This window comes from Stigmatopora argus, chromosome 21 (genome assembly GCF_051989625.1).
Source record: "Stigmatopora argus isolate UIUO_Sarg chromosome 21, RoL_Sarg_1.0, whole genome shotgun sequence".
Lineage (NCBI taxonomy): Eukaryota > Metazoa > Chordata > Actinopteri > Syngnathiformes > Syngnathidae > Stigmatopora > Stigmatopora argus.
The window spans coordinates 11317137-11339313 of record NC_135407.1 but is presented as its reverse complement, the minus strand read 5'-3'; the positions used below and the strand labels follow the sequence as shown (position 1 = coordinate 11339313).

The 22177-nt window shown below is 46.1% G+C and overlaps 1 protein-coding gene across 6 annotated transcripts in view; it reads left to right on the top strand.

Moving 5' to 3' along the window:
• gabbr1b (gamma-aminobutyric acid (GABA) B receptor, 1b) overlaps positions 1 to 19714 on the top strand; it is a 129306-nt gene extending 109592 nt beyond the window's left edge. For all 6 annotated transcript variants that reach the window (XM_077590958.1, XM_077590962.1, XM_077590961.1 and 3 more), the window contains 3 exons: positions 2910 to 3038; positions 5535 to 5678; positions 19110 to 19714. In XM_077590958.1, coding sequence (XP_077447084.1) covers positions 2910 to 3038; positions 5535 to 5678; positions 19110 to 19397 — 561 coding nt within the window. In that variant the 3' untranslated portion in view covers positions 19398 to 19714. The remainder of the gene's footprint in view (positions 1 to 2909; positions 3039 to 5534; positions 5679 to 19109) is intronic.
• Positions 19715 to 22177: the final 2463 nt, after the last annotated feature.

Below are 22177 nucleotides of genomic sequence, written 5' to 3'. Positions count from 1 at the left end.
AACAGAACGGATAGCAGCTCTCGAGGACTGGAACTGGCCACCCCTGACTTAGCCCATTTTAACCCTAGTTAACAGGTTCCAGATTTGGTTTTCATAACATTTACATAAAATGGGGAATCTCCCTGATATCAAATTTTAAAAAAATAATGACAGACTGTCCTAAAATAAGGATGAGATGACATCAGACCAGATAAGATCAAAGGAGCTGTTTCGAAAAGACATAGAATGTGACCCAAAGCTCTTGCCGACTGCTTTTGAATTATCACTGTTTATGCAGTCATCTCAATTAAATCATTCAGCTTTGGTACCGCGCATCCTCGGAACTTTTGCAGGCGCCTTTCCCTGTTGATTTCAGGCAAAAGGGAGACTACACCATAGACTGGTCACCAGTCAGTCGTAGAGGACACAGAGAGACAGATGACCATTCACACTCACAATCATTCCGCCAACAGCAAGAATCAAGCGTACCCATACCTGCACTGAAGTAAGGCGAGTGAAGCACTACACCATCAGGCTATCATGATTTACCTTCAGGTGCGTAGCGAGACAGAACCCAGGATGCGAGAAGGAAAAGGCGAGGGAAGTGCTGGTGCTGAACATGGGACTTTCAATAACAAACTGTTACGATCGCGCCACGTCGTTGTGGCGCGATCGGGAATGGATTAGGACCCAGGCGCGGGAAGCAGGAGGGGAACGAGGCAGTTAGCTGTAAAACAACATCTTTAATAAATCAAAAGGGCTTTACAAATCAACAAAGGCTTCAAATAAAACAGGAGCCTGCAGGAATATGCAACAGCATGTAAGATGCATGCAGGAGATGATGAACTTGGCAGGCTGGAACTTGGCAGGCTGGAACTTGGCAGGCTGGAACTCGGCAGGCTGGAACTCGGCAGGCTGGAACTCGGCAGGCTGGAACTCGGCAGGCTGGAACTCGGCAGGCTGGAACTCGGCAGGCTGGAACTCGGCAGGCTGGAACTCGGCAGGCTGGAACTCGGCAGGCTGGAACTCGGCAGGCTGGAACTCGGCAGGCTGGAACTCGGCAGGCTGGAACTCGGCAGGCTGGAACTCGGCAGGCTGGAACTCGGCAGGCTGGAACTCGGCAGGCTGGAACTCGGCAGGCTGGAACTCGGCAGGCTGGAACTCGGCAGGCTGGAACTCGGCAGGTTGGAACTTGGCAGGCTGGAACTTGGCGGGCCAGCCGGCACCGGAAGCCTGGTTCATGGCTTTGGCATGAGTGAGACTGGCGGCCCAGGTGGCAAAGGGAGTATTTTGCGTGGCTTCGGCACAGGGATCTTGAACGGTGTGGTTGGGCGAAGGGTCGGTTTAAAGGTGGATGGAGGCTCAGAATTACCTCCTAGTCGGGATTCCTCCGCTGCCGGAATGTCTCTGAGGTGCCCACACCATTATAAACCATTATAAACTCCCCAAAAGATTTTGGGGAGCTTACCGCTAAATCCATGTGGTCGGGGGGCTTCAAGAAGGGTGGCTGGCGTCGACGAGAGCGTCGGTGCGAGCGTGGGTGGCTTCCCGCTGGGTCCATGATGATCGGATCGTTCTGTTACAATTGCGCCGCGTCGTCGTGGCGCGATCGGGAATGGATTAGGACCCAGGCACGGCAAGCAGGAAGGGAACGAGGCAGTTAGCTTCAAAACAACATCTTTAATAAATCAAAAGGTCTTTACAAATCAACAAAGGCTTCAAACAAAATGGGAGCCTGCAGGAATATGCAGCAGCATGTAGGACGCATGCAGGAGACGATCCGACAATGACACTACGACTCATTGATGTTTAAATACCAAAACAGGAAGTAATCAGAAGATTGACCGCAGCCGCTCTGCCCTGACGGCATGCCTGGAGGGACAAACGGGCCGCTCCTGACACAAACTAACCATACAAAGATAACGGGGACAAAATGGCGACTAAACTGGGAGGAACGCACATCGCCGAAGAGGCAAAAACATGACTTTCTTGAAGGAGACCAAAGGAAACACTAGGTAATACTCCTACACCAGACCATGTGAGGCACAGGGGTTTAAATACACACACAAGGGCCGATTACCAATCACACACGCATGGCCACATAAGAGAAGGGAAGCCCGGAGGGACACAAGAGGCAAAACTTACACATCCACCCAAAACCCCAACAAAACAAGACTTAAAAAGAATGATTAAGGACTGTGATGCAACATGATTTGCTTAAGTCAGCAAATAATTTTATTGCTGCACGATAATACTTCAACTTACAACATCTTGACATAACACTGCCAAAGTCAAGATTAACAAAAGTCCAACTCAATATCACAAATCATAATGTGTAGTGCAATAGGTTGAGGGTGAAGGCTATGAAACAAAGGATTTTCCAATTAAATTACTAACATTTCATGCGGCCCGACGGCTGAATGGTTAGCGCGTCTGCGTCACAGTTCTGGGGTCCTGGGTTTGAATCCAGGTCGGTCCACCTCTTCAGAGTTTGCATGTTATGCCCGGCCTGCGTGGGTTTTCCCGAGGTCCTCCGGTTTCGTTTCATATTCCAAAAATATGTATGGTAGGCTGGTTGGACACTCTAAATTTCCCCTAGGTATATGAGTGTGACTGGTTGTCCGTGTCTGTGTGCCCTGTGTTTGGCTGGCCACCAATTCAGTGTGTCCCCCACCTCCTGCCAGAAGTCAGCTGGGATAAACTCCAGTACTCCCTGCAACCCTTGTGAGGATAAAGCCATTCAGAAAATGAATGAATTACTAACAGTTATTCTCATTTTCCATGCACCAGAATGTAGTTCGCTAGATAGAATATGTGCAACCACTTTTTATAGTTTGCGCAAATATTGTATGGTGTTTTTGGCATGTGCACTTCCATTCTTTGAAGCATGCATGTCTTTCTAATAATGTTTTCTCAAATCTTGTTCTCAGGTGCTTTGTTTGATCACAGCGCCTGTCACCATGATTCTGTCTTCTCAGCAGGATGCCTCATTTGCCTTCGCCTCCCTGGCCATCGTTTTTTCTGTCTACATCACCCTCGTGGTTCTGTTTGTTCCCAAGGTAAGGTTTCAGTACATTGCGTGTTTTATATTAAGTATTAAAAAATAGTTCATAAAATTTGAATAAGATAATAGAGGGGATAAAAAATGCTTCTTCGGCTCTGAATTGGGTGGAATTCTGCGCGGAAGAAGCAATATTTCACCATAGAAGAATAACGCACCAAATAATATAAAAGGCTAAGTAGGACGACATCTTGCCTTCTCCTGTTTTGTTGCGATGGAATTTCCCATCGCGCACATCACCTGTGGAGAAAGACTACGCCGAGCCTTTTCCAGCCTTTGTTTGGATTTTAAGTCACCATTGAAAATGCCTCCTAAGCGTCCTGAGCTATCTAAGGCATCCAATGAGCCCAGGAAAAACGAGACATGATGACAGTGACCGAAAAAGTGACGTTGCTACATATGCTAAAGATGTCGCACGCCATTACACCGTAAATGAATTTACCATGTGTTATATCAAGAAAGAAGAAGCAAACATTCAGAATACGCCAACACAATGCTCGAGAGCCACTCAAAACACCCCACTTCCCAACTGATGAGGACCTCGTTGAAATGATCCCATCAACAATGAGGATGAGGATGAAGAATGTGGTCTTCCTTTAAGTTATCTCCAGAATATATTCAATATGGCACGCAGTTTGAAACAACGTGTCCAGGCGATTGATGACAAAATTGTCGGAGCTATTGATTTTGGCAATCGTCTTGACAGTGTCATGTCCTTGTAGAACAGCATATTTGTACAAGAAAATAAACGGCGGTCGCCATGTTCCTTGTGCGCCGAAAACCTCTCACAGAAAGAAGCTCCTCCTTTTGCCCCTACAGCCACCCTCTGAAGATTTGCGGCGGTCTGGCCCATTGGGAGGTCATCCTGGCCAGCCCGCGAGGAAGCGGCGGGCTGGCCAGTCGTGAGGTAATTCCGCCTGGCCCGCGAGGAAGCAGCTGGCTGGCCCATCGCGCGATCGTCCAAGTAGTCCCACTAGGCCAGGGGTGGGCAGCCGGTCCTCGAGGGCCGCTGTGGGTGCAGGTTTTTGTTCCAACCAATCCACACAGACAGTTTGACCAACTAGATTTCTGCTGAAACAAGAAGCACCTGACTGCAATCCAATGATTGTATATCTAACATACCCGATTATATTATGGGTTGAAACGAAAACCTGCACCCACTGCGGCCCTTTGTGGAATTACTTGCCCACGCCTGCTCTAGGCTGTAGCCGGGCGTCTCGCCCTGGACAGTCTCTGGAGGGGCAACATCGTTGTCACAGGTCGCCTCCCCCTGAACGGTCTCCTGACTCCTGACCATCATGTTGGCGAACGATGAGGGAGCGACTCACCCAAAATAGTGGCGATTTTGCAGGTCGCCTCAACCAGGAAGCATGTAGGGTAATCGGCAACAGAGTCGTCGACGAGAGGATCGCCGCTCTCGGCTTCAGAGTCGTCGCCGAGAGGACCGCCACCGTCGGGGCCCCCGCCAAGAGAGTTGCATGGGAGTGGGCCAGCGGGACAGGCGCACAGGAACGGGCGCAGGGACAGGCGCACAGGAGCGGGCGCAGGGACAGGCGCACAGAAGCGGCTAGCTGGGATGGGTGCACAGAGCAGCTAGCTGGGACGGGCACAAGCGAACGGCTAGCCGGGACAGGCACTAGCGAATGGCTAGCCGGGAAAGGCACTAGCAAATGGCTAGCCGAGACGGGCACTGGCGAACGGCTAGCCGGGACGGGCACTAACGAACAGCCAGCTGGAACGGGTACCTGCGCGAGGCTGCCGTGGTCATCCCACGCTTGAAAGCAGTCTTCATCCTCGTCACACACTTGAAGGCGGCCATTGTCCTCGTGCCACGCTTGCTATTTTGTTTATGAGTTACCATATTTTCCAGACTATTTGATTTAATATAAAATGTGAAGGATTCATTCATTCATTCATTTTCTGAAACGCTTTATCCTTATTTGGGTTGCGGAGGATGCTGGAGCCTATTCCAGCTGACTCTGGGCAAGCGGCTGGGGACACCCTGAGTCAGTAGCCATCCGATCACAGGGCACGAGGAGACGGACAACCATGCACACTCACACCCATACTTAGGGGCAATTTAGAGAGTCTAATCCTCTTAGCATGCATGTTTTTGGAATGTGGGAGTAAACCAGAGTACCTGGAGGAAACTCACCCCAAACACAAGTGGACCGACCTGGATTTGAACCCAGGACACTAGAGCTGTGTGGCCAACGCACTAACCACTCGCGCCGCCACGCTGCCCCAACGTGAAGGATGATATGTAATATGTTCTCCAATTCTGGATTGACCCATTTGTTGTTTTTGAATGGCAAAATATAAGGTCTAACATGAGCATGACATTAAGATATCTTAAAATGAGCTTAATCACTGCAAAAATATCCATTTGAAGGTCACAAGAGCTGGCTGAATCAAAAGTCATCTAAGTATTGAAATGACTGTAAAACAATTTTATTTTTTATTTTCTTTAAAAGAGCATATTCATGTTTTGTAGATGCGACGTTTAATCACAAGGGGTGAGTGGCAATCAGATGCCCAGGAGGCCATGAAGACTGGTTCTTCCATGAACAACAATGATGAGGAGAAATCCAGACAGTTGGAAAGAGAAAACAAGGAGCTACAAAAAATCATACAAGAGGCAAGTCAAGTTTGTGGTTTTATTCACTGAACTGATAAATTCACATCCATATTGTTGACTGAATAAATGCATCTTGAATAGAAGTTCTTTCAATGCTAAATTTATAACTAAAGACTCTTCACACTTTCACTTCCTCCGTTTCAAATGTCTAATGTAAGGATTTAAGATGACCAGGAGTCAGACTGCCTATAGTTTAAAGTGATGGGTAACAAGAAATAAACTACTGTTTATTCTTTTGTTATCTGACCTCATATTTACTGATATACAATGATTATATTACAATCCCATAAACCCTGCCACACCTGACTGTACTTTTGCACATTGCATAGGGTTTGGCAACTGGCAGTCGCCAAAGAAGGAAATGGTGAATACAAATTCACCAAATATTTAACCACATACAATGTGTGTACAAACGGGATCCCAAAATGCAATATCTGGACTACACATACCGTAAAACCTCTATTTGAATGGCACTCTCTAATTGAACGGCACCTCTAATTGAACGTCACTACGGGAAAAGTTTGAAAAATAGAGCGGCATGCCGGTGAAATTAAGGTTTTTCTCAACCTGAGAAGGAGGTCAGATGGCAAGCGCCTTCTTGCCTGGGATTCATACTGCCTATTCACATTGGCGATGCCACCAAAGAGCAATTGAAGAAGCTCCATATTAATGTGACCGTGATTCCAGGAGGCTGCACCAAATTTATACAGGCCCCCGAGGACTACTGGAACGCCCCATTCAAGGTCAAAATCCGACAGTTCTACGAGAACAGGAAGTTGCACGGCGAGAAGAGCTACACCAAATTCTGCAACATGCGAGCACCAACCGCTCTCGACGGCTCGAAGGATTGCCAGATCCATTGTTTCAGGTCAGATTGATTCAGACTGGTTTGCAACTTCTCCAGCAAGCGCGAGCCAATGCTGGTGACGATGAACGTGAACTCACTCAGAAACTCGACACTGATGCGGAAGGTGACGTGAATGAATAGAACAGCTACAACAGCGACGTGTCACTTGATTTTCACCAGTGAATTTGTAATTACTTACCAGTAATCGCCTTGTATTTTTGCCTTTTGTTAAATAAATATGTATATGTTACCTGGTTTCTCTTTTCATCCATAAAATTTACCGCAAATTCACCCTCTAATTGAACGGCACCTCTAATAGAACGGCACTACGGGGGAAAGTTTGAAAAATAAAACGGCATGCCGTTGAAATAGAGGTTTTACGGTATATTACGTTTTACAACAATTCTTGACTAGATTTCTCATTTGATACCTACCTATATATATATATATATATATATATATATATATATATATATATATATATATATATATAACAGTATGGACACTGTCACTGTTAATAAACGTATCCGGGTTTTTCCTCACCAAAAACCCTGGATGACCAGTGAGACACAGGCACTCATTAAACGCCGTAACACCGCCTTCAGGTCAGGGGACAAGTTCCAAAAAGCGCTGCCAGAGCAGACCTGAAGAGAGGCATTAAAAAGGCCAAGGCAGCATATACAAGGAAAATTGAGGACCACTTCACAAAAAAATAACCCAAAAAAGATGTGGCAGGGAGTAAGTACTTCACAATACCAATTACATTGACAAAATAAGGTGTCTGTTAACACAGATGCCTTACTAGCCTAGGAACTGAACCATTTCTTTGCCCGCTTGGAGACTGACAAATCAGATTCAGTCTCAACACACCCACCACCTTGCAGCAGTCCACTGATGCTTCAGGAACATGAAGTGAGACAGGTACTGTGGATTGTGAACACCAGGAAGGCTGCTGGCTCTGACGGAGTACCTGGGAAGGTGCTCAAAGCCTGTGCTGACCAGCTGACTGGGGTTTTCACAAAGATTTTGAATTGTTCCCTGCAACAATCCATCATCCTCTTCTGCCTGAAATCTGCCACCATTATCCCTGTCCCTAAAAAGCCAACCGTTGACAGCCTGCATGATTACAGGCCTGTTGCACTTACGCCTGTGATCATGAAGTGCCTTGAAAAGTTAGTTGCCCGCCACATCAGGGACACAATCCCTCCCTCAGTTGACCCTCAACAGTTTGCTTATAGAGCAAACAGGTCCACTGAGGACGCCATCGCCGTAGCTCTACACACAGCACTTAGCCACCTGGAGCCCCATGGGAACTATGTGATGATGCTTTTCATTGACTATAGTTCAGCCTTCAACACTTTAATACCGGATATTCTGGCTGACAAACTTTTCCATCTGCTGCTGGATTAAGAATTTCTTAATCAATTGTCACAAACTGTTAGACTTGCTCCCCACCTCTCTTCCTCCATTACACTGAGCACTGGCTCCCCTCAAGGTTGTGTACTGAGTCCTCTTCTATACTCCTTGTACACATACGACTGTACACCGACCCACCCCTCTAACTCCATCATCATGACACCACTGTGGTTTGACTCATCTCAGGGGGATGAGTCTCCCTACAAAGATGAGGTCGACAAACTGTCTGTGTGGTGTTTGGTGAACAATCTCACACTAAACACCACGAAAACTCAAGAAATAATCCTGGACTTTCGCAAACGCAGCACAGATCTGGCCCCACTCCTTATAAATGGAGTATGCGTAGACAGGGTCCAGTCCTTCCAATTCCTGGGGGTCCACGTCACGGAAAAAAATCTACTGGTCTACCAACTGCTGTGGTGAAGAAGGCCCAGAAGCATTAAAGTGACTGACCTGAGAGCAATGTTACCTCAAATTTTTTATTTGTCTGGCCAGAAAGACAACCTCCCTGAGCACACTGAGTACCAGTGTGAGCAACATCATCATTGCTTGCTATGGGCACACACCAGTATCACACCTGCCATTAGCAGGTCCATGTCTACTACACATAAATGATTTAGTAATAATAAAATGTAATGATTAATATCTATGAATGGGCGGCCCAGCGGATGAGTGGTTCGCGCATCGGCCTCACAGCTCTGGGGTCCTGGGTTCAAATCCAGGTCGGTCCACCTGTGTTGAATTTGCATATTCTCCCTGGGCCTGTGTGGGTTTTCTCTGAGTACTCCGTTTTCCTCCCACATCCCAAAAAGATGCATTATAGGCTGATTGGACACTCTAAAATTGCCCCTAGGTATGGGTCTGAGTGTGCACTGCTGTCCGTCTCCTTGTGCCCTGCGATTGGCTGGCCACCGATACAGTGTCCCCCGCCCCTGGCCCAAAGTCAGCAGGGATAGGCTCCAGCACCCCCGCGAGTGATAGTGGATAAAGCGGTTCAGAAAATGAATGAAAAAATATCTATGAATAAAACATCTTCATAAATGCCATTAGAATATGCACAAATCCGACTTCAATTTTACCTTATTTTACACATCTGTCCTCACTTCTCATTCTCATTTAAATGACTTTTCTGCTGAACGTGTCACTTGAGATAGTCAAGTTTCCATTTATATGCAATATTTTTCCATGATTTTGCTTTGATTTATTTAATAAGGGATAGCACATATTAATGAACATATTTATATTCATGTTAATGAACATATATATGTAAGATTGTAGCCGAGGGCTAATTTCCATTTATAGTCCATCGTGTAGGTTGAAGACAAACGATCACACATACTAGACACACACGCACGCACGCACGCACACAACCACACACACAGCAGATTTAGACAGTTCTCACCTGATTTCGCCACTTTTTCTTCTATTTGCACAGTATAGTAAAAAGGAATGTATTAAGAAATATTAAAATGTAATTTAAAAAAAGATAGAAGGGCTGTAAAACACGAAAAACATCAGAGCGGACAGAGCTACTGCCACTGGCTGCCGCATGAAGGGCGCCATCATGAGGAAAGAGGAGAAAAAAAAGAAAAAAATGTTTGGATTTTATTTTGTGCGCGCCATATGATTGCTGCTGCGCGGAGAAGACGAGAGTAGTGCGCAATTGCGCACGCGCGCAGCTTAGAGGGAACATTCCCTGAGAGTACTCAGGAGGAACAACTTGGACACTAAGCTTCTGATAACCTTCTATAGAGCAACTGTGGAGTGCATCCTGGCATACTGCATTACAGTGTGGTACGCTGGAATCACAGTAGCACACAGAAAAGCCATGCAAAGAGGGATCAACACCGCCCAGAAGATCATCGGGCGCTCTCTGGCCTCACTAGATGACATTGCCAGCCCTCGCTACCTCAGCACCCAAAATGGCCTACAACCCAGAAAAAAGACCAAAAACATCTTCCACACCACCACTTCCAACACCTCTACTCTCTCGACATTGTCGGGAAAGATTCTGCCAAGGTAGCTGAAAGTCTGAGATAACAGGCTATAGATATCTGACCGGCAGCACCAGGACAGGAACAACAAACATGACCGTTACATGTCACCCTGAAGTTCATGGGAGACCGGAGACCGGACAACAAGTGGTTAAAGCAATTCTCACAGATGCCCACTCCACAAATCATAATTACCCATGTATATGCGACTAACCAAGGAGTCTGTTTTGCCACTGTGACCCTCCCATCGGCATTAGCAATGCTGACCTCAACGGGACACCGCCCTCATGTCTCACTGAACAAGTTGTTCACCATGGACTGGAAGGATCTTGGACCCTTGACCGACTTTGTGCTGCAAACAAAAGAATCCGAGTGGCAAGACAGCGATGAAGGGGATCAGTGGTGTGAGATCCCTGAATTTGGACAAGTGACCAGGAGGGGCTTGGACTGGGTCATCGACACCATCCCCCCACGCACAAGTACGCAGTATTAGACAATTCTGTGGACCTACTCTACAGCGAGACAGATTTCCCCACTGTACCAGCTAATCTATGGTCCAAGTCCAAAACCGATGTCGGACGGATGACCACAGCAAGACCAGTCACCATCGAAGCCACAACCTCTTATCGCCCTTGGGTACGGCAGTACCTGCTCAAGCCAGATCAAAAAGAAGGCATTTGCCCAGTCATCCAGGAGATGCTTGACGCAGGCATACTCATTGAAAGTGATCGTGCAGAATGCAACACGCCAATCTTCCCCGTAAAGAAACCAGGGGGAGGATGGAGGATGATCCAAGATTTACACTAAGTCAATGGAGCAGTGAAGTCCCGTGCTCCCAACGTCCCAGACCCCTACACGCTGCTGAACGAACTGAAACCGACACAGGAATACTTCACTGTCATTGATCTAAGTAATGCGTTTTTCTCAATCCCACTGGATGCCACAGCACAAGGATGGTTCAGCTTCACATTTGGCAACAGAAAGTTCACCTACACCAGATTGCCACAAGGATTCTGTGACAACCCAACCATATTCTCCACAGAGAGCCAGAGATGCATGAGTTACAAACCACATCCAGAGTCCACACAAGTGCTCATCTATGTGGACGACATCCTAATTGCAAGCCCAACAGCAGAAGAAAACCAAAAACAGTCCATCAGAGTGTTCCAACACCTGGAAAAGATGAAAAACAAGGCCTCGTGATCCAAGCTTCAATTTTGTCGGATTGAAGTCACATTTCTGGGACATCTCTTGTCACAAAAAGGTCGAAGGCTAACAGACAACAGGAAGAAGGCCGTCAGAGATGCCCCCAGACCCAAGACCAAGAAGCAAGTCATGTCTTTCCTCGGGTTAGCCAACTACTGTCGAGGATGGATCCTTCACTTCGCACAAATCACCCAGCCACTATTGGACCTCATGAGGGAAAAGGGGTACTCGGACGATTCGCCAAAAGACGTTTGGCCGACGGACGTTTGGCCGACGGACAGTTTGCCGAACGGACATTTCGCCGAAACGGGATTCGCGCGCTCGCCCCGCCCCCGGATCATGTGTACATGTTTTTCAACCTCGGCCCGTGGGCCATATACGGCCCGTTAAGATAACATTCATTTAGGAATAACAAGGGCATGTACTGCCCCCCGCTGGACATATTTCTAAATGCAAGTACATACTACAATGTGCTGCCATTTTTTTATATTTTTTATTTTATCTTTGCGTTTAAAGTAGTAGCCATTTGGAGATCACGCAGAACAGTACGTGACAGAAGAAATAGAGAAAATAAAGCAGTAGTAACAATAAGTACTACTGTAATGAAATTGTAAATCCAGAAATCCTACTCCAGAAAACTTACACCAGCATAGAAAACGTTGAGATTAATCTTTGAATTAAGGTTCTCAGCAAATCATTTTGAATATATATTTCCTAAAATAATGGGGAATTATTTAAAATTAAACTAGAAGTAAAAGTGTGTTCCATGGCATTTTCAGGTATTGTTCTCTGTGTTGTTTTTTTTCTCAGTGTCAGACATCAATCCCCAGCTTTGATAAATTACATTGCGTGTCCAAATGGCTACTACTTTAAACGCAAGGATAAAATAAAAAAATATAAAAAATTGGCAGCACATTGTAGTACGTTGCAAGCACGCGAATCCCGTTTCGGCGAAACGTCCTTTCGGCGAACTGTCCGTCGGCCAAACGTCCGTCGGCAAAACATCTTTCGGCGAATCGTCCGGTCACGTTGAAAAATACCTCAACCTGTCAGATCCTGTAGAATGGACTCCAGCTGCTGAAGAAGCTTTCAACACCGTTAAACAGGCCATACTAGGCTCATCCGTCATGGGGCTGCCAGACTACACCAAGCCTTTTGTTTAAACACTTGACTGCAAATCAGGATTCATGACGTCTGCCCTTCTCCAACAACATGGTGCTAAACCACGCCCCGCCGCCTTCTATTCAAAACGACTGAACGTGGTAGCACAAGCCCTCCCACCATGCGTGCAAGCCATATGTGCTGCAGCCATGGCCGTCCAAAGTTCCGCTGAACTCATACTCTCCCATCCACTGACCCTACGGGTCGTCACGGAGTTGACATGTTACTAACACAGTCCATCTATTCGCTGGACAGTGGCCCAAACGAGGAATGAAAATGTCCACTGGATCCCCAGTCAAACACGCAGAGCTTCTCACATAAGTCCTCAAAGCGGTACAGCTACCAATGAAGCTGGCTATCAACAAATGTAATGCACACACAACGCGACAAGACCCCGTCTCATTGGGGAACAAGCGAGCAGACGAAGCAGCCAAAGAAGCCGCACACTGCAAACATCCAGACTGCAATCTCCACGGTGGAAAGACACAGCCCAATCCCTGCCGAAATCCTAAGAGACATGCAAAATCACGCCCCAGAAAAAGAGAAACTACAATGGGAAACAGAAGGATCCACTCAACACAAGAATGGCCTCTATGCAGTAGAAAACAAGCCATGCGTCCCACAATCATTGTTTGAAGTGGTTGCCAAATTGAGACATGGGAGGGGCCATGTCTCAACAGGAGGGATGATCAGTATAGTACAACAAACAATGCATGTTCCCAGAAGTCTCCAAACCTACTTTAAAACTTTTTGCAGAAACTGTTTCACCTGCTGTACACAAAACTCTCAAGGCAATGAACGACCCAAGCGCGGAACAAGGCAAACAGGGACATATCCCTTTGAGGTTCTGAACATGGATTTCATCGAACTGAAACAAAGTGGTACATACAAGTACTGTCTTGTGATCATTGACACACTTACCAAGTGGGTTAAGATATGCCCATCCAAGAAGGCTGACGCCATGGCAGTCGCAAAAGCCATATGCAAAAGGATCATTCCAAGCCATGGAATACCGCGAGTCATCTGGAGATATAATGGTGCTCACTTCGTGAACCACGTGATCCAAACTATGGGACAACATCTTGGAATCAACCTGAAATATCATTGCGCCTACCACCCCCAAAGTGCTGGACTCATTGAAAGAACCAATGGAACAGTAAAACTCAGACTCAGAAAAAACACGGAAGACACAGGAAAACCATGGCTAGAATGCCTGAGCCTGGTAGAAACATACATGGGAATCATTCCAACCACAGGGATGCACACCAACGGCAGACCCTTCCATCCACCAATGTGGGAAAAAGATCTGGTGGTAGAAGAGAAAGGAGAAACAGATTCTCTCACTCAGTGGTTATGCAAAATGTTCCAAGAAAGAACTGTGATAAATACAAATGATCTGCCGACATCTTCTCTGTCTCCCACACAGGAGGTCCTGTCCCCAGGCGACCTGGTACTCGTCAAGATGATAAAAAGAAAGTGCAGGTCCTCTCCACGTTGGGACGGACCTCACCATGTGATATTGGCGACCCCCACCACCGTCAAAATCGAAGGAAGAGACACCTGGGACCAGGTCCCCCTCCACACATGAGATCAGACAAGTCCCTTCCCAATCATGGACAGTACTGGACTGAGTATGGTGGCTCTGCGGAATGTATATGATCATCCCTGCCAATTCAACTGGCCTGTGTCCCTACATCTGTCTTCGACCACACATACATCCTTACAACAGATTCGATCCCCACAGTTGACACCAACCCACGTCTACCAGCCAGGCGTCAATGCTGGAGCCTCGATTTCCGCCCCCATGATCCAGTGTGGGGCTCGGATGTCCCCCCCAAACACAAACACTGGTCAGTCTCCTCCAAAGTCCTAATGGCTCTGTTCCCCTGGGTAAGAACAGCAAAGAACACCCTACGTCTGGAAACCATTGACTACAGATTCCAGGCCTATGTCAACGCATCAGTCCGACTACAACAAGGCCGAGAAACCATGACCCAAATGATTATCCAGAACCGCCTTGCCCTTGACAGAATAACTGCCCAGTAGGGAGGTGTGTGTGCCATGGTAGGAGACTCATGCTGCACCTTCATCCCTGCCAACGCATCCTCAGTCCATGATGCCCTAAAAACTAAAGAACATACAGAACGCTATGACAAGAGATCCGGTTCCACAACGAGGATGGCTTGACTGGTTCCTCTCGGGCTCATGGACACAGACTCTTTTGAAAGCCCTAGTACCGTTCGTAACTGCTGTTGCTCTCGTGCTTGTTATCCTAACCTGTTGTTTACCCTGCTTCTCAGCTTTGATCAAACGTACCATTAATGCCACCGTCGAACATATCATGATTGTTGAAACCCAGCTAATGCTAACTCGTATACACATGCAACAATCCATACCCCAATCTGGCCCTGATGTTGTGCTTTTGTCTGACACTGATTAATGTCTTTCCTATTCTGAGACACCAGGCCATGAGGCGATCGTCCCAAGCGGGAGGTCAAGAGAGGAATTTTCCCCTCATCTGCACGAGGGTTTTCGCCCCCTTCTGGTCGGTCTAAACTCCAGTTTGAAGTAATTTGTGAAGAATTTCGTTCAAAAGTAGGGTCGCTAACAAATGAGTGTACACACTCACAACAGGAGGGAATTGTAAGATAAGCTGACAAATTTGCCCTGCAATTGCTTGTTCGTATTGTACCAGTTTGTGAGTTATAAAAATACCGTTGTCATAGAGACTTTGCCCTGCATCGTTGTCATACTAACTTTGCCGTGCAGATGTCTAAACGTATCAGCCCAAAACTTGTTTGCACAAACCTTGCCCTGCAGGTGTCTAAACGTATCAGCCCAAATGTTGTTTGCACAAACTTTGCCCTGCAGACATGTCAGCCCAAATCACAAATATATAGACTCACCTCCTGTTCGTTCTGAGAGAGTTGCAAGGAACAGACTGTGAGTCAACACTGTTCGAGCTCTCCCCATTCTGCAGTCTGGTAATAAACTTATTTCCTTCAAATTGGTCTCCCTCTTTCTGTCCCTGCTCCTGAAGCCAGAACAGACCTAACACTAACTTCCTTGATGATCATTGTCCCCCTCGGTCTTCTTTTGTTTGCGTCCCCTTTAGTGGTGGATAAACGGTTCCCACCTGGACTCCTGGCGGCACCATCGCCGGTTGCTCAGGGTCTCACGCTGGTGTGTGCTTGCCATAGCACCTTGGGAGGACGGGGCCATCCCGGTGAAGGGCATCCTATGGTTGTCACTACGGATGCCAGCCGGTTGGGGTGTGGCGCTGTCTGGTAACACAAGATTGTTTGGGGCAGCTGGTCTGTGCGAGACCAGGCCGAGAATATCAATGTACTGAACCTGCAGGTGGTGCATCTAGTTCTCGAAAAATTGTACCCATGCATACAACGAAGACAAGTGCTGGTGTGGTCTGACAATACTGTTATGGTATGCACCATCAACCACCAAGGGGACAATAATTTGGCTTGTCTGATGAAGGCCTCCAGGTGCCTCCTGGTATGGGTAGCCCCCAGTTAGCAGCCCGCATATCTTCCCGGTAAGTGCAACAAGCTTGGGGATGCACTGTTCTGTCGACATCTTCTACAGGAGGAGTGGCACATCCACCCAGAGTTGGTGCGCATGGTATGGGGAACTGTTGGCAGGGTATGGCTCAAGCCCTTCGCCTCGTTAGAGTCGGCCCACTTCCTCATCTGATTTTGCCTGGGAAAGTTCTGCGCACCCCCCAATCTGTCAGATTAATGCTTTTAAATGCCCAGGCAACCTCCGCCCATTAGCAATATGCCTGTAAGTGGAAGTTGTTCATTGAGTGATGTGGTAACCGTGGGGTGGACCCAGTGGAAAGTCTTGTCCCCATTTTTCTGGACTTCTTGCAGTCCATCCTTAACAGTGGGTTTACCCCATCCCCTCTCAGGTTTTGTAATGTTGCAGTCTTGGCTCACTACGCCAGGGTTTCTGGTGGCTCAATCGGGAGCAATAAATTGGTCTCGGCCTACCTAGAGGGCATCTGCGGCTATCTCTGCAGGCGTCTGCGTGACACACCATGGGATCTACAGTTTATCCTCAAGGGTTGAGCCAACCCCCATTCTAACCACTGGATTTGGCTGAGCTTATATATAACGAAATTTACATACATGTAACTACAGTTCTATGAATCCCAATTGACTGCTAGAGCTTTGTTACTCAGTGTTCACCAAATGATCCATAATAAGGAAGGCCCGGCGGCTGAATGGTGAGCGTGTTGGCCTCACACTGGGGTCCTGGGTTCAAATCCAGGTCGATCCACCTGTATGGAGTTTGCATGTTCTCGTGTGCGTAGGTTTTCTCGGGGTAGTCCGGTTTCCTCCCATATTCCAAAAACATGCATTGTAGGCTGATTGGACACTAAATTGCCCCTAGGGATGAATGTGAGCGTGAATGGTTGTTTGTTTCCTTGTGCCCTGTGATCGGCTGGCCACCAATTCAAGGTGTCCACTGCCTTGTGTCCGAAGGCAGCTGGGATAGGCTCCTTACAGTAGCTTCGAGGTTGGAGAGAGGGCCCCGCTCCCAAGACATGTCCACTTTTAAGTCTACGTATGTGCAAATGAACAAGTGGGTGCCACAAAAGGCATGTCCTGTAGCAAGCCTTACCAAAAAAGGAGAGGATTTGAGAACAAATGGTGCAATCTTCCTTTGCCTATTTCAACAGTCAGGAGCAAAGCAACCATTCCTACCTTGGGGTCCCCCCTGCCCAGGTAATTTGTTATGTAAAAAAAGAAGAAAAAAATACATATTTTACCTACACAGACAACAAATGATTTCATCAAACTTCCTGAATAAACTAAATGTAAAAACTTATCTACAGGTACAAAGTATTTTATTGGAATGAAAGTATACATGTGATTATCAGAAATTATTTTCAGAAGCCAATTCATCCTGAATAAAGCCGACAAAAAATGATCCAAGCTGAATGTGTACATCAAGCAATAATGCAAGAATTCCACATATAAAACCTAAAAAAATGTCTCTTCAGTTCCAGAATGTTTATTAAATGTTAAAGGTGATTTAACACTGTGGGAATCCTGATCTTAAAAGCTCTTTTGAGATTCATTTTCATTCATTCATTTATTTTCTGAATCGCTTTATCCTCATGAGGGTCACGGAGGGTGCTAAAACTATCCCAGCTGAAGGAAACTGTGTGGAGTTTGCATGTTCTCCCCAGGCCTGCGTGGGTTTTCTCCGGGTACTCCAGTTTCCTCCCACATTCCAAAAACATGCATGGTAGGGCGATTGGACTCTAAATTTTCCCTGGGTATGGGTCTGAGTGTGAATGGTTGTCCGTCTCCTTCTGCCCTGTGATCAGCTGGCCACTGACTCAGGGTGTCCCCCGCCTCTTGCCCGGAGTCAGCTGGGATAGCCTCCAGCGACCCTAATGAGGATAAAGCGGTTCAGAAAATGATATGAGATTAATGGGAGTATTAATCCAAGTTCAAGTCCATTATACTTGTATAAAGACAATAAAGGCATTTAATTCAATTCAAGACCTCCTGCACAGTCCAGACCTCTTATTAAACATTTCAAACCAGCCCTTGCTTGCAATAAAACCACAAGGCTCACTCGCGGCACTGAAACAAGGCTGAGGTTCATCTCCAGTGTCTTCGTCAGTAGCTAAGCTTTCATGAAATGTCTTGGCTTTGGTTGTAATCATGTTGGTATCCAGAGGTATCTTCTCCTTACCGTCTGTGATCCAGACCGATAGGTCATTCGCCATTTTAACGAGGACTTTATTTTATTCCTCGTGGTTACCGAATGTTCGCTTCTTCCTTCTTGATGTAACGAATGGTAGATTCATTTATGATGCCCTGAATGACGTAGGACGCTTAGGAGGCATTTTCAATGCAGATTCAAAATCCAAACAATGCTTCAACAGTAGTCTTTGTGTGTGCGATCCAAAAGAGGAAAAAGCAACACTACGTCCTTCTCGGCTGTTCTTCTCCGGTGCGACATTCTTCTTCTACAGTCAAATTTTGCTTCCTCTTCTGCGCCGAAGAAGCAGTGCCCTTACTTCTGCCATTTTTCATCTCCTGTCTTCCGCTTGCGAGTTTCACAGTAGTATATAAGCACATACACATACATACACATACGTGTACATACACATACACATACGTGTACATACACATACACATATAAGCACATATACACATACATACACATAGATGTACATGCATGCATATGGTAGGTCTTAACACTTAGCCATTTGTTTTGTTAAAGAGCCTGATAGCTGATGGGAGGAAGGATCTGCGGGAGCGCTCCTTCCTGCAATGAGGGTGCAGCAGTCTATTGCTGAAAGAAAGTAAAGTAACAAGTAAAATCTTAAGAGACAATAAAACGTAAAAATAAAGAATAAAAAAGCTGTAAAAACACAGAATACGAGTGAGGGTTTAGGGAGCTACTGCAACTGGCAGGCGCTTTGAACAGCGCCTATGATTGACTGTTTTTAATGTCTATAAATGACTTTTATCCTCGTTGGAAGACGTAACAGCCCTCCAACTGAAACTGTAACTGCGACGTGGCCTCTGAAAATATTAGTTTGACACCCCCTGCTCAATGTAGAGCCTTAACAGCAATACACACTTCATGCCGCAAAACAGGCACTGATTAAATGTGCAGTGATGAGTCCTATTTTTTTTCTCAAGGTTTGGCCAAAGGTAAAGAAATAAGCAGATTTACATGTTTTAATATTGGTTTCCAAGACTTCCACACAAGTATAAATTTTGATTTGTGAACTTTATAAGTCTCTCTTCTCTGTGGCTTCAGAAAGAAGAACGTGTATCTGAGCTGAGAAACCAGCTTTCTGAGCGACAGGCTCTACGATCAAGAAGTAGACCATCCACTGTCTCCAATCAAAACCACAACACACCTCCACTAACAACTCCCCCAGCTGACCCCAGATCATTGGTGCCACCTCCAGGTTACCCTACACCCACTTCTGACCTGCATACGGTCCCTGCTTGCTTTGGTAATTCCTCTAGGCTCTACCAGCCTGACAACAAAATTAGTCGCAATAACTGCCACACCAACCGCCTGCAGATGCTCTACCAATAACGTGAATGTGAATAAAGCGTTCCTATGACATTCATTGTACATGCTCATGGACAAAATAAGGTACGCCCTATTGAAAAGATGCCTTAGACATGAGACAAATAGATGAACATGCATTTTGAAAAATCCATATCTGATTGGTATGTCATGCAAACTAATTTTTGGGGAAAATTGTTTAATGTTGACCTTGTGTTCAGCTTGTTCTTCTTACGGACTGTGTTGTTGCTGAGACTTTTGTTCTAGCAATACATTCATCTTTTGGCCTCACTGTTACAAAGTCGAAAAAAAATAAAATTCTGATGTCTGAGTAGCTGGGCAAAGAGTTGCCTTTCGTTTTTCTTTGTTGCCAAGAACCGCTCTCATGTCAAAGCCAAACAGTCCAATGGTATAAAAAGTGAATTTTCCATGTTATGTGCCAACATATGAACTAAACCTCAACAAGAAGAAAGTTCATAACTAACTCCTTGTTGTATCCATAATTTATTTTGGATTGGCCTCTAGGTATTGATCCAATATAAAGGTAATGATTGAGCAGTTTTAATGGAGTGCAAATCATTCTCATGTTCTTACACCCCAGAGGGAAAGTGGTTCACTGACACGTAACAACAAAGTTCTAAAACTAACTTCATTAACATAGGATGTTTAGATACCATTTAAGTACCGTATTTTCACGACTATAAGGCGCACTAAAAAGTCTCACATTTTCTCCAAAATAGACAGGGCGCCTTATAATGCGGAGCGCAGTGTGTAAGCTCTAAAGCGTGACTGAGAGCACTTCTTGCCGACACGCTTCTTATATAGAGAGAAGGTGGACGTGGGTGGGGTCAGACGCTAAAGGCACACCCCTACAAGGTACCCGTATATAGTGTGGGCATGTGTTTATCGCAAAACAATTTCGGTTTGGTTTCTAAGCCCCCCGAAAATGAATATAATACAAATAGACACACTTACGAAGCTCAGTTCAAACTTCAAGCCATCAATTATGCAGGGGAACATGGGAATAGAGCAGCCGCGAGGGAATTTTAGATCAACGAAGCAGGAGAACTAGCTTTGCCAAGTCAAGAAGAAGAAGCTGAGTTGATTTGCGACTCCCTGCGTGCCCATTGCCCATCTCACAGCAGCGGTGAAAAACCAAGTCACGAAAATGAACTCTGAGCTTGCCGTCATTCCCGGAGGCTTAACTAAACAACTCCAACCGCTGGACATCGGCATCAACCGGGCATTCAAAGCAAAGTTGGTAGCGGCCGCAGGACATCGGCATCAACCGGGCGTTCAAAGCAAAGTTGCGAGCGGCCGCTGGACATCGGCATCAACCGGGCGTTCAAAGCAAAGTTGCGAGCGGCATGGGAACAATGGATGATAGGTGGCGAACACAGCTTTACGAAGGGTGGCAAGCGGCGGGATAGTTACGCCACTATTTGTGAATGGATTGTGGCCGCTTGGACTAACATGTCTGCTTGCACTGTTGTTCGAGCTTTTGCCAAAGCCGACACAGCTTTACGAAGAGTAGGAGGCAGCACCAGGCTAGCTACGCCACTGTTTGCGAATGGATTGTGGCCGCTTGGACGAACATGGCTGCTTGGACTGTTGTTCAAGCTTTTGCCAAAGCCGGCATCATTTCTTTCGAGCCACATGGCAATGTGAGTGACTCTGACAACGAAGAGAGGGAACACGGCATTTTTGATGAATCATTTGGACAATTGATCAATTCGGACACAGAAAATGAGGACTTTGATGGATTTGTGGGTGATGATTGATCAAAAAACGTGAGTACATTGTAAAATGGCTAAATAAAGTACAACCGAACTCAGTTTTGCTTCCGTTGCCCTTTTAAAAACGTGTTTGTAGCGTGTGTCCGTATGTTTAAGCTGGTGTATGTTTTTGCACGCCTGACTGCGCCTTTAAATGTGGTGCGTCTTGTGTGTGTCAAATACAGAAATAGCACTCGTTACTGACACCGCCTTTAAATGCGGTGCGCCATATAGTCGTGAAAATATGGTACTATGTCATTCTGGATCCATGGGATATTTTGTCTGATGCATATTTAGTTAAGTCACTTTAAGTTGAGAGACACACACAGGTTTTATTCAAGTTTTACATTTTTTCACCTTTGTTCTGAACTTGGATTGGGTAGATATAGAACCTTTAGATTAAAATTTCAACATTATTTTAAGTTTTATTTTACAAGTAAATAATGGTCATAAAAGCCACCTGATGATGTCGAGTAGGAGTATGGAACATATGGCTTGCGAACCAGATATGTCTCTGTTGATGGGTGCATATGGCTCTCTACTGACCTGTAAGCTAAAATGTAGAACCCGCTGGTGAGAGACCTGAGTCCCAAATGCATATCACATGGCGGCGACACTCACTCTAGTGCCGCTACATTGACCAATGGGAGCGACGCATTGGAACATCTCTGTTCGACCGCCACTACACACAATGGCAGCCTTGCATTGGCACATCAGTAGGCAGACATTAACTCTAGGCTACTGCATCGACCAACGGGAGCCCCGCATTAGCACACCTCTGTGTTCGCGTCATTACCTCGAATGCACTCCATTGACCAATGGGAGCGTCACATTGGCACATCAAAACATAAATGTCACCGACACTATCTCTAGCGCTGCTTTAGACATACATTTCTATTTCATTAGACTGCCTTGTGCATGTGTTGCACCCTGCATTTAATCTTAAAACACGGAGAAATAATCAGAACAATGATCCATTGTTGTTTCTTCAATCCAACTTTACTGTTATCTTTTATCAACACAATAATAATT